The following is a 12098-nucleotide window of genomic DNA, read 5'->3' on the forward strand; positions in this document are numbered from 1 at the left end:
GGGGTAATTACCTGGGAAGATAAGGGGGGGTAAATATCTGGGAATATAAAGGGGGGTAATTACCTGGGAAGATAAGGGGGGGTATTTACCTGGGAAGATAAGGGGGGGTAAATATCTGGGAATATAAAGGGGGGTAAATATCTGGGAATATAAAGGGGGGTAAATATCTGGGAATAGGGGGGTAAATACCTGGGAAGATAAAGGGGGGCAGTAATTGCCTGGGAAGATAAAGGGGGGCAGTAATTGCCTGGGAAGATAAAGGGGGGGGAGTAATTGCCTGGGAAGATAAAGGGGGGCAGTAATTGCCTGGGAAGATAAGGGGGGGTAAATATCTGGGAATATAAAGGGGGGTAAATATCTGGGAATATAAAGGGGGGTAAATATCTGGGAATATAAAGGGGGGTAAATACCTGGGAAGATAAGGGGGGGTAAATATCTGGGAATATAAAGGGGGGTAAATATCTGGGAATATAAAGGGGGGTAAATATCTGGGAAGATAAAGGGGGGTAAATACCTGGGAAGATAAAGGGGGGCAGTAATTGCCTGGGAAGATAAAGGGGGGTCGACCTCCACTCCACCACTGGCTATAGATGTATGATTCATATCAGTCAGCAACACACACATTCACACAGTCAACCTGAGTCGACCAACGCATCAGGAGGGCAGAGGGGGACAACACAACACAATAATTTGATTATTGACATGATACTCGGATGAGAGAGAATGACTTGAGGGGTTTGAAATGTGTTGCTATGTGATCAGTGTGTTGCTATGTGACTTGGAGTGTTGTTTTATAATGACTCACGGCTGTACATTAAAAGTATTAAATCATGACTTATCATTCCAATGTGTGTGTGTGTGTGTGAGAGAGATTGGGGCAATATGAATCTAGTGGGTTAATGGACAGGGCCATAGTGCACTAGATAGGGAATAAGGAACTAGGGCCCTTAGTGCACTAGATAGGGAATAAGGAACTAGGGCCCATAGTGCACTAGATAGGGAATAAGGAACTAGGGCCCATAGTGCACTAGATAGGGAATAAGGAACTAGGGCCCATAGTGCACTAGATAGGGAATAAGGAACTAGGGCCCATAGTGCACTAGATAGGGAATAAGGAACTAGGGCCCATAGTGCACTAGATAGGGAATAAGAAACTAGGGCCATAGTGCACTAGATAGGGAATAAGGTACTAGGGCCATAGTGCACTAGATAGGGAATAAGGAACTAGGGCCCATAGTGCACTAGATAGGGAATAAGGAACTAGGGCCATAGTGCACTAGATAGGGAATAAGGAACTAGGGCCCATAGTGCACTAGATAGGGAATAAGGTACTAGGGCCATAGTGCACTAGATAGGGAATAAGGAACTAGGGCCCATAGTGCACTAGATAGGGAATAAGGAACTAGGGCCCATAGTGCACTAGATAGGGAATAAGGAACTAGGGCCCATAGTGCACTAGATAGGGAATAAGAAACTAGGGCCATAGTGCACTAGATAGGGAATAAGGTACTAGGGCCATAGTGCACTAGATAGGGAATAAGGAACTAGGGCCCATAGTGCACTAGATAGGGAATAAGAAACTAGGGCCATAGTGCACTAGATAGGGAATAAGGTACTAGGGCCATAGTGCACTAGATAGGGAATAAGGAACTAGGGCCCATAGTGCACTAGATAGGGAATAAGGAACTAGGGCCCATAGTGCACTAGATAGGGAATAAGGAACTAGGGCCCATAGTGCACTAGATAGGGAATAAGGAACTAGGGCCCATAGTGCACTAGATAGGGAATAAGGAACTAGGGCCCATAGTGCACTAGATAGGGAATAAGGAACCATTTGAGACATAACATATGTCCACTAATGTCCACAACTCCCCCTAAACTGACTTTAGATACGTGGTTAAGGACCCCTGTCTAGTCTGGGGACGTCCCAAACGGCTCCCTGGTCCCTACTCTGTATATATATATACATGATTATATATACATGTATATATATATATATATACATATATAGTGCACTACTCTTGGACCCCTGTCTAGTCTGGGGACGTCCCAAACGGCTCCCTGGTCCCTACTCTGTATATATATACATACATATATAGTGCACTACTCTTGACCAAGGCCCATTGGGAAACACGATATAATTATAGGTTGAACACTAATACCTGAAGCAGTAACAAAGCATTGAGAGAGTCCGTGATGACAGTTCACATCTTGTTTTATTTAAGTCGCAGGTTGATGACATCACCAGTCTATATAAAAAAGGCAGGATATGAAAGGATCTGTTCAATCTGAAACGACACCCTCTATAGGGCCGTACGTTGGACCAGGAGAGCACCATGAAAGGGGACATTATTTAAGACTCACATTATTTATGTCTGTATAAAATCGGAACCAGTGATTGGCCAGTTACAACAGGAAATTAGACAGTATTAATGTGATTGGCCAGTTATAACAGGAAATGAGGCAGTATTAATGTGATTGGCCGGTTATAACAGGACATGAGACAGTATTAACGTGATTGGCCAGTTATAACAGGAAATGAGAGACAGTTAATTAATGTGATTAGTCAGTTATAACAGGAAATGAGAGGCAGTATTAATGTGATTGGCCGGTTATAACAGGAAATGAGAGGCAGTATTAATGTGATTGGCCGGTTATAACAGGAAATGAGAGGCAGTATTAATGTGATTGGCCGGTTATAACAGGAAATGAGAGGCAGTATTAATGTGATTGGCCGGTTATAACAGGAAATGAGAGGCAGTATTAATGTGATTGGCCGGCTATAACAGGAAATGAGAGGCAGTATTAATGTGATTGGCCGGTTCTAACAGGAAATGAGAGGCAGTATTAATGTGATTGGTCAGTTATAACAGGAAATAAAACCGGCAGCATCAAAACATATTGATTATCAATGATAGTCCTCGTAGAGGAAGAATGGTAGGTGAGGGGGGGGGGGGGGGGGTGATTCTGAGGGGTGTGTGTGTCAGAGTCAGACTTTGGTCTTCTTGGTCGGGGGTTCAGGGTTGATGTTGAGGGGTGTGTGTGTGTCAGAGTCAGACTTTGGTCTTCTTGGTCGGGGGTTCAGGGTTGATGCTGAGGGGTGTGTGTGTCAGACTGTGGTCTTCTTGATCGGGGGTTCAGGGTTGATGTTGAGGGGTGTGTGTGTGTCAGAGTCAGACTTTGGTCTTCTTGGTCGGGGGTTCAGGGTTGATGTTGAGGGGTGTGTGTGTCAGAGTCAGACTTTGGTCTTCTTGGTCGAGGGTTCAGGGTTGATGTTGAGGGGTGTGTGTCAGACTGTGGTCTTCTTGGTCGGGGGTTCAGGGTTGATGTTGAGGGGTGTGTGTGTGTCAGAGTCAGACTGTGGTCTTCTTGGTCGGGGGTTCAGGGTTGATGTTGAGGGGTGTGTGTGTCAGAGTCAGACTGTGGTCTTCTTGGTCGGGGGTTCAGGGTTGATGTTGAGGGGTGTGTGTCAGAGTCAGACTGTGGTCTTCTTGGTCGGGGGTTCAGGGTTGATGTTGAGGGGTGTGTGTGTCAGAGTCAGACTTTGGTCTTCTTGGTCGGGGGTTCAGGGTTGATGCTGAGGGGTGTGTGTCAGACTTTGGTCTTCTTGGTCGGGGGTTCAGGGTTGATGTTGAGGGGTGTGTGTGTCAGAGTCAGACTTTGGTCTTCTTGGTCGGGGGTTCAGGGTTGATGTTGAGGGGTGTGTGTGTCAGAGTCAGACTTTGGTCTTCTTGGTCGGGGGTTCAGGGTTGATGCTGATACGAGGGACTCCGGCCGTGGGTGTGTAGGGGATACGAGATGTCGTCAACTTCTTACCGATGGTTTCGATCTGCAGGAAACACACACAGAGGAGATGCAGTCTGGTTATTGTAGTGAGAACATAGTTTTACTGGGTGTGTGTACAGAGTGAACCTCGTCCCCCCCAGGCCTGACATGCTGGGGGCATGGAGCCTGGTAACAGTGTGGGTCTGTGTGTATGTGTGGGGGGTGGAGGGTAACATGCTAATCAATTAAAATACTGAGCGAATCACATGACTATGGAGGCGTGGCTCTAAATGGAAGCGGGACAGAGCCTGAGACTGTTGTATAATGTAGGACTTTGTAAAAATGGTGAAAATGGCCGATCAAAATAGATTATCTTATTAACCATATTATTTTTGGGAAGACTTAATTTATTCCGAGATCCGGACAAAATAAAGTTTATATGTGAAAACTATTTATAAGATAACAGTACTTTACAATTTTCCTAAATCACTTCCTTGTTTAAAATCGCTGGCGCCTTGAAGTCCACAACAACGTAGAGGGAGGGGCCTAACTTTTAGACTGGTGACGGACTGAGAGATCAGCCAATTAAAACCCAGCGGCTGTTCACACTGCTCCTGCCATACCACTTCCAGCGCTGTGAAACCAGGCGGTTAGAGAGCGAGCGTGTGTGTGTGTGTGTGTGTGTGTGTGTGTGTGTGTGTGTGTGTACCTGGAAGCCAATGTTCTGCAGGCGGGGGTGGAGCTGGTCCAACAGGCGACGGCCGTCAAACAGAAACGCTGGTTTCAACATGTGGTCATAGATCATCTCATAGTCCAGCTCCTACACACACACACACACACACACACACACACACACACACAGAGGGAAAGGAGGAGAACATGTGGTCATAGATCATCTCATAGTCCAGCTCCTACACACACACACACACACACACACACACACACAGTTGATGTTAGGTGTTTATATGATTGGATTAGTGTGTGTGTGTGTGCCTCTCACCTTGAACATGTCCCACTCGGTGCAGACGACCAGAGCGTGAGCCCCCTGACAGGCCTGGTAGGGATCCACTGACACTGTGACCAGCTCAGACACTACAACACACAGATACACCATCACATAGACACTACAACACACAGATACACCGTCACATAGACACTACAATACACAGATACACCATCACATAGACACTACAATACACAGATACACCGTCACATAGACACTACAATACACAGATACACCATCACATAGACACTACAATACACCATCACACAGACACTACAATACACAGATACACCATCACATAGACACTACAATACACCATCACATAGACACTACAATACACAGATACACCATCACATAGACACTACAATACACAGATACACCATCACATAGACACTACAATACACCATCACACAGACACTACAATACACAGATACACCATCACATAGACACTACAATACACCATCACACAGACACTACAATACACAGATACACCGTCACATAGACACTGTGACCAGATCAGACACTACAATACACAGATACACCGTCACATAGACACTGTGACCAGATCAGACACTACAATACACAGATACACCGTCACATAGACACTGCAACACACAGATACACCGTCACATAGACACTACAATACACAGATACACAATCACATAGACACTACAATACACAGATACACCATCACATAGACACTACAATACACAGATACACCATCACATAGACACTACAACACACAGATACACCATCACATAGACACTACAATACACCATCACACAGACACTACAATACACAGATACACCATCACATAGACACTACAATACACAGATACACCGTCACATAGACACTACAATACACAGATACACCATCACATAGACACTACAACACACAGATACACCATCACATAGACACTACAATACACCATCACACAGACACTACAATACACAGATACACCGTCACATAGACACTACAATACACCATCACACAGACACTACAATACACAGATACACCATCACATAGACACTACAATACACAGATACACCGTCACATAGACACTACAATACACAGATACACCATCACATAGACACTACAATACACAGATACACCGTCACATAGACACTACAATACACAGATACACCATCACATAGACACTACAATACACCATCACACAGACACTACAATACACAGATACACCATCACATAGACACTACAATACACCATCACACAGACACTACAACACACAGATACACCGTCACATAGACACTACAATACACCATCACACAGACACTACAATACACAGATACACCGTCACATAGACACTACAATACACCATCACACAGACACTACAATACACAGATACACCGTCACATAGACACTACAATACACAGATACACCATCACATAGACACTACAATACACAGATACACCATCACATAGACACTACAACACACAGATACACCGTCACATAGACACTACAATACACAGATACACCGTCACATAGACACTACAATACACAGATACACCGTCACATAGACACTACAATACACAGATACACCATCACATAGACACTACAATACACAGATACATCGTCACATAGACACTACAATACACAGATACACCGTCACATAGACACTACAATACACAGATACACCATCACACAGACACTACAATACACAGATACACCATCACATAGACACTACAACACACAGATACACAATCACATAGACACTACAACACACAGATACACCATCACATAGACACTACAATACACAGATACACCATCACATAGACACTACAATACACAGATACACCATCACACAGACGACCAGAGCGTGAGCCCCCTGACAGGCCTGGTAGGGATCCACTGACACTGTGACCAGCTCAGACACTACAATACACAGATACACCGTCACATAGACACTACAATACACAGATACACCGTCACATAGACACTACAATACACAGATACACCGTCACATAGACACTGTGACCAGATCAGACAGACAGGCAGACAGGCAGGCAGGCAGGCAGCCAGGCAGACACAGCCAGCCAGACAGAGAGACATACCCCCCCCCCCTCCCTCCTCTACCTCTGTGAGGGTCTTCAGAGATGTGCGGTTGAGAGAGGTCCAGAATGATCTGTTCCTTCAGGACTTTAGGGTCGTAGATGTGGAGCTTGGCTCCCTCGTCCATCAGGTACTTAGATATATAGATACTAGAAGACTCCCTGAAAGACACACACACACACACACACACACACACACACACACACACACACACACACACACACACACACGCCAGTCATTAAGCAGGCTTACAGGAGCAGTTTAGGTTAAGTGCCTTGCTCAAGGGCACAGATCGATTTTTCTCTCCCACCTAGTCGACTGGAAGATTTGAACCAGCAACCTTTCAGTACTGGCCCAACAATCTTAAATCGCTAAGCTACCTGGCATCCCATAATATGAATGATTAACTCTGGGGGGGGCGGGGGGGTTAATGTGTGTTCTATATCAGGTCAAGGTTCCAAGACATGCACTTTACCCCTACAAACTGATTAACCTGACACACACACACACACTGATTAACCTGACACACACACACACACTGATTAACCTGACACACACACACACACTGATTAACCTGACACACACACACACACACACTGATTAGCCTGACACACACGAGAGAGAGGAGAGAGAGAGAGACAGGCAGGCACTTTACCCCTTCACACACACACACTGATTAACCTGAAACACACGAGATAGAGAGAGAGAGAAAGGGGACAGAGAGAGAGGAGACCGAGGAGAGAGAGAGGGGACAGAGAGAGAGGAGACCGAGGAGAGAGAGAGGGGACAGAGAGAGAGGAGACCGAGGAGAGAGAGAGGGGACAGAGAGAGAGGAGACCGAGGAGAGAGAGAGGGGACAGAGAGAGGGGAGACCGAGGAGAGAGAGAGGAGAGAGAGACGGGACAGAGAGACAGGAGACCAAGGAGAGAGAGAGGAGAGAGAGACGGGACAGAGAGAGAGGAGACCGAGGAGAGAGAGAGGGGACAGAGAGAGAGGAGACCGAGGAGAGAGAGAGGGGACAGAGAGAGAGGAGACCGAGGAGAGAGAGAGGGGACAGAGAGAGAGGAGACCGAGGAGAGAGAGAGGGGACAGAGAGAGAGGAGACTGAGGAGAGAGAGAGGGGACAGAGAGAGGGGAGACCGAGGAGAGAGAGAGGGGACAGAGAGAGAGGAGACCGAGGAGAGAGAGAGGGGACAGAGAGAGAGGAGACCGAGGAGAGAGAGAGGGGACAGAGAGAGAGGAGACCGAGGAGAGAGCCAGGGGACAGAGAAAGAGGAGACCGATGAGAGAGAGAGGAGAGAGAGACGGGACAGAGAGAGAAGAGACCGAGGAGAGAGAGAGGAGAGAGAGACGGGACAGAGAGAGAGGAGACCGAGGAGAGAGAGAGGGAACAGAGAGAGAGAAGACAGAGGAGAGAGAGAGGAGAGAGAGGGGACAGAGAGAGAGGAGACCGAGGAGAGACTGAGGAGAGAGAGAGGGGACAGAGAGAGAGGAGACCGAGGAGAGACTGAGGAGAGAGAGAGGGGACAGAGAGAGAGGAGACCGAGGAGAGAGAGAGGGGACAGAGAGAGAGGAGACCGAGGAGAGAGAGAGGGGACAGAGAGAGAGGAGACTGAGGAGAGAGAGAGGGGACAGAGAGAGAGGAGACTGAGGAGAGAGAGAGGGGACAGAGAGAGAGGAGACCGAGGAGAGAGAGAGGGGACAGAGAGAGAGGAGACCGAGGAGAGAGAGAGGGGACAGAGAGAGAGGAGACCGAGGAGAGAGAGAGGGGACAGAGAGAGAGGAGACCGAGGAGAGAGAGAGGGGACAGAGAGAGAGGAGACCGAGGAGAGAGAGAGGGGACAGAGAGAGAGGAGACCGAGGAGAGAGAGAGGGGACAGAGAGAGAGGAGACCGAGGAGAGAGAGACGGGACAGAGAGAGAGGAGACCGAGGAGAGAGAGACAGGACAGAGAGAGAGAGGAGACCGAGAAGAGAGAGACAGGCACTACACAAAACAGAGACAGACAAATTTGACCCCAATAACTACCGTGGGATATGCGTCAACAGCAACCTTGGGAAAATCCTCTGCATTATCATTAACAGCAGACATTTCCTCAGTGAAAACAATGTACTGAGCAAATGTCAAATTGGCTTTTTACCAAATTACCGTACAACAGACCACGTATTCACCCTGCACACCTTAATTGGCAAACAAACAAACCAAAACAAAGGCAAAGTCTTCTCATGCTTTGTTGATTTAAAAAAAGCTTTGGACTCAATTTGGCACGAGGGTCTGCTTTACAAATGGATGGAAAGTGGTGTTGGGGGTAAAACATACAACATTATAAAATCCATGAACACAAACAACAAGTGTGCGGTTAAAATTGTCAAAGAACATTTCTTCTTCCCAAGAGGCCGTGGGGTGAGACAGGGCTGCAGCTTAAGCCCCACCCTCTTCAACATATATATCAACAAACTATTTGGCCCTAAACAGAGAGTACACAGCGGCAGAATACCTGACCGCTGTGACTGACCCAAACTTAAGGAAAGCTTTGACTATGTGCAGACTCAGTGAGCATAGCCTTGCTATTGAGAAAGGCCGCCGTAGGTAGACCTGGCTCTCAGGAGAAGACAGGCTATGTGCTCACTGCCCACAAAATGAGGTGGAAACTGAGCTGCACTTCCTAACCTCCTGCCCAATGTATGACCATATTAGAGAGACATATTTCCCTCAGATTACACAGATCCACAAAGAATTCGAAAACAAATCCAATTTTGATAAACTCCCATATCTACTGGGTGAAATACCACAGTGTGACATCATCACAGCAGCAAGATTTGTGACCTGTTGCCACGAGAAAAGGGCAACCAGTGAAGAACACACACCATTGTAAATACAACCCATATTTATGTTGATTTATTTGCACATCGTTACAACACTGTATACAGATAATAATAATATGACATTTGAAATGTCTTTATTATTTTGGAACTTCTGTGAGTGTAATGTTTACTGTTCATTTTAATTTTAACTTTCGTTTATCATCTACTCATCTAAGTTTCCCATGAAAATAAAGAGAGAGAGCGAGAGAAAGAAAAGGAATTGATGTTTCAACAAGAGAAGAAAGAGGAGAGAGGGAACGAGGAGGAAGAGAGGGAACGAGGAGGAAGAGAGGGAACGAGGAGGAAGAGAGGGAACGAGGAGGAAGAGAGGGAACGAGGAGGGAGAGAGGGAACGAGGAGGAAGAGAGGGAACGAGGAGGAGAGGAGAAGAATAGAAGATAGGAAAATAGATACCTGGTATCTCCAGTGTCTTTCTTAAAGGAGAATCCCAGCAGGGCGATCTTCTTCCCTGTCACTGTGTTAAACAGACAGTCAATGATACGACACGCAAACCTCCTCCGTTGGTACTCATTCATATCAATCACCTGGAGAGAGGGAGGAGGTGGGAGAGGGAGGAGAGAGGAGGAGGAGGGGGAGGAGGAGGGAGAGGGGGGAGGAGAGAGGGAGGAGGTGGGAGAGGGAGGAGGAGGAGGGAGAGGGAGGTTGGGAGAGAGGGAGGAGGGAAGGAGGGAGAGGGAGAGGAGGAGGGAGAGAGGGAGGAGGAGGAGGGAGAGGGAGGAGGAGGAGGGAGAGGGGGAGGAGGGAGAGGGGGAGGAGGAGGGAGGAGGAGGGAGAAAGGGAGGAGAAGGGAGAGGAGGAGGGAGAGAGGGAGAGGGGGAAGAGGAGGAGGGAGAGGGAGGAGGAGGAGGGAGAGGGAGGGAGGGAGAAGGGGAGGAGGAGGGAGAGGAGGAGGGAGAGGGAGGGAGAGGAGGAGGGAGAGAGGGAGAAGGAGGGAGAGGAGGGAGGAGAGAGGTTGGGAGAGAGGGAGGAGGAGGGAGAGGGAGGGAGGGAGGGAGGGAGGGAGGGAGGGAGGGAGGGAAAGGGAGGTGAAGAGGAAGGAGGTGAAAGCATAATAATAAATATAGCTGTGAGCAGCAATGAACGGGGTTCACAGGATGACAGAAAGAACACAAGATGAGTTGGAGAACAACAAGCACTATCATGTTGTAACTATCTTTACACATGCAAATAATGAGTTACCTTTTTATGGCTGCAGGGGGCAGTATTGAGTAGCTTGGATGAAAGGTGCCCATATCAAACGGCCTGCTCCTGTCATAGTTGCTAATATTTGCATATTATTATTAGTATTGGATAGAAAACACTCTGAAGTTTCTAAAACTGTTTGAATTATGTCTGTGAGTATAACAGAACTCATATAGCAGGCAAAAACCTGAGAAATTCCACTTCCTGTTTTTTTTCTGGAGGTGGCAGATTTTCAACCAAGGTCTCATTGAAATTACAGCGAGATATGGATGAGTTTTCACTTCCTACGCCTTCCACTAGATGTCAGCAGTCAATAGAACTTTGTCTGATGACTCTAATGTGAAGAGGGGTCGATTGACACAGGAAATAGTGACCACAGCCATGAGTGGACCACGCTTTCACCAGGCGCGTTCACAGGGGAAGGACCTGCGTTCCACCGCTCATCTGAAGTCATTCTAATTCTCCGGTTGGAACGTTATTCAAGATGCATGTAAACTACATTCTAAAGATTGATTCAGTACATCGTTTGACATGTTTCTACTGACTGTTACGGAACTTTTGGACATTTCGTCACGTTATAGTGGACGCGCTTTGTGACTTTGGAATTGTTTACCAAACGCATTAACCAAAGTAGCTAATTGGACATAAATAACTGACATTTTTTGAACAAATCAAGCATTTATTGTGGACCTGGGATTCCTAGGACTGCATTCTGATGAAGTTAAGTAAGGTAGGTTAGGTAAGGAAACATTTATCATGTATTTTCTGGTTTCTGTTGACTCCAACATGGAGGCTAATTTGGCTTCTGTTCTGAGCTCCGTCTCAGATTATTGCATGTGTTGCTTTTTCCGTGAGCTTTTTTAAAAATCTGACACAGCGGTTGCATTAAGGAGAGGTATATCTATAATTCCATGTGTATAACTTGTATTATCATCTACATTTATGACGAGTATTTCTGTTGAAACGATGTGGCTATGCAAAATCACTTGATGTTTTTGGAACTAGTGAATCTAACGCGCCAATGTAAACTCTGATTGTTTTGATATAAATATGAACTTTATCAAACAAAACATGCATGTATTGTGTAACATGAAGTCCTATGAGTGTCATCTGATGAAGATAATTCAAGGTTAGTGATTCATTTTATCTTTATTTCTGCTTTTTGTGAATGGTATATTTTGCTGGAAAATGGCT

General features: G+C 46.4%; 1 protein-coding gene and 1 long non-coding RNA gene across 6 annotated transcripts in view; one reads left to right on the plus strand and one right to left on the minus strand.

The window, feature by feature from the left end:
• Positions 1–2178: 2178 nt before the first annotated feature.
• LOC118936830 lies at positions 2179–3633 on the plus strand. The gene is made up of 2 exons (XR_005034283.1): positions 2179–3100; positions 3219–3633. It is a non-coding gene; the product is annotated as an uncharacterized LOC118936830 (long non-coding RNA).
• LOC118936829 (UDP-glucose 6-dehydrogenase) overlaps positions 3132–12098 on the minus strand; it is a 31310-nt gene continuing 22343 nt past the window's right edge. Inside the window, exons 8-14 of one of the 5 annotated variants that reach the window (XM_036934232.1) lie at positions 10116–10246; positions 6863–6999; positions 4766–4857; positions 4475–4585; positions 3755–3829; positions 3577–3630; positions 3132–3328 (exon numbers count right to left, since the gene is read on the minus strand). In XM_036934232.1, the coding sequence (XP_036790127.1) occupies positions 3592–3630; positions 3755–3829; positions 4475–4585; positions 4766–4857; positions 6863–6999; positions 10116–10246 (585 nt within the window). In that variant the 3' untranslated portion in view covers positions 3132–3328; positions 3577–3591. Of the gene's footprint in view, positions 3329–3371; positions 3830–4474; positions 4586–4765; positions 4858–6507; positions 6662–6862; positions 7000–10115; positions 10247–12098 lie in introns of those variants that run through there. The other 4 variants (XM_036934231.1, XM_036934230.1, XM_036934229.1 and 1 more) reach the window with 4 other exon arrangements.

The sequence above is a fragment of the Oncorhynchus mykiss genome, chromosome 10 (genome assembly GCF_013265735.2).
Source record: "Oncorhynchus mykiss isolate Arlee chromosome 10, USDA_OmykA_1.1, whole genome shotgun sequence".
NCBI lineage: Eukaryota > Metazoa > Chordata > Actinopteri > Salmoniformes > Salmonidae > Oncorhynchus > Oncorhynchus mykiss.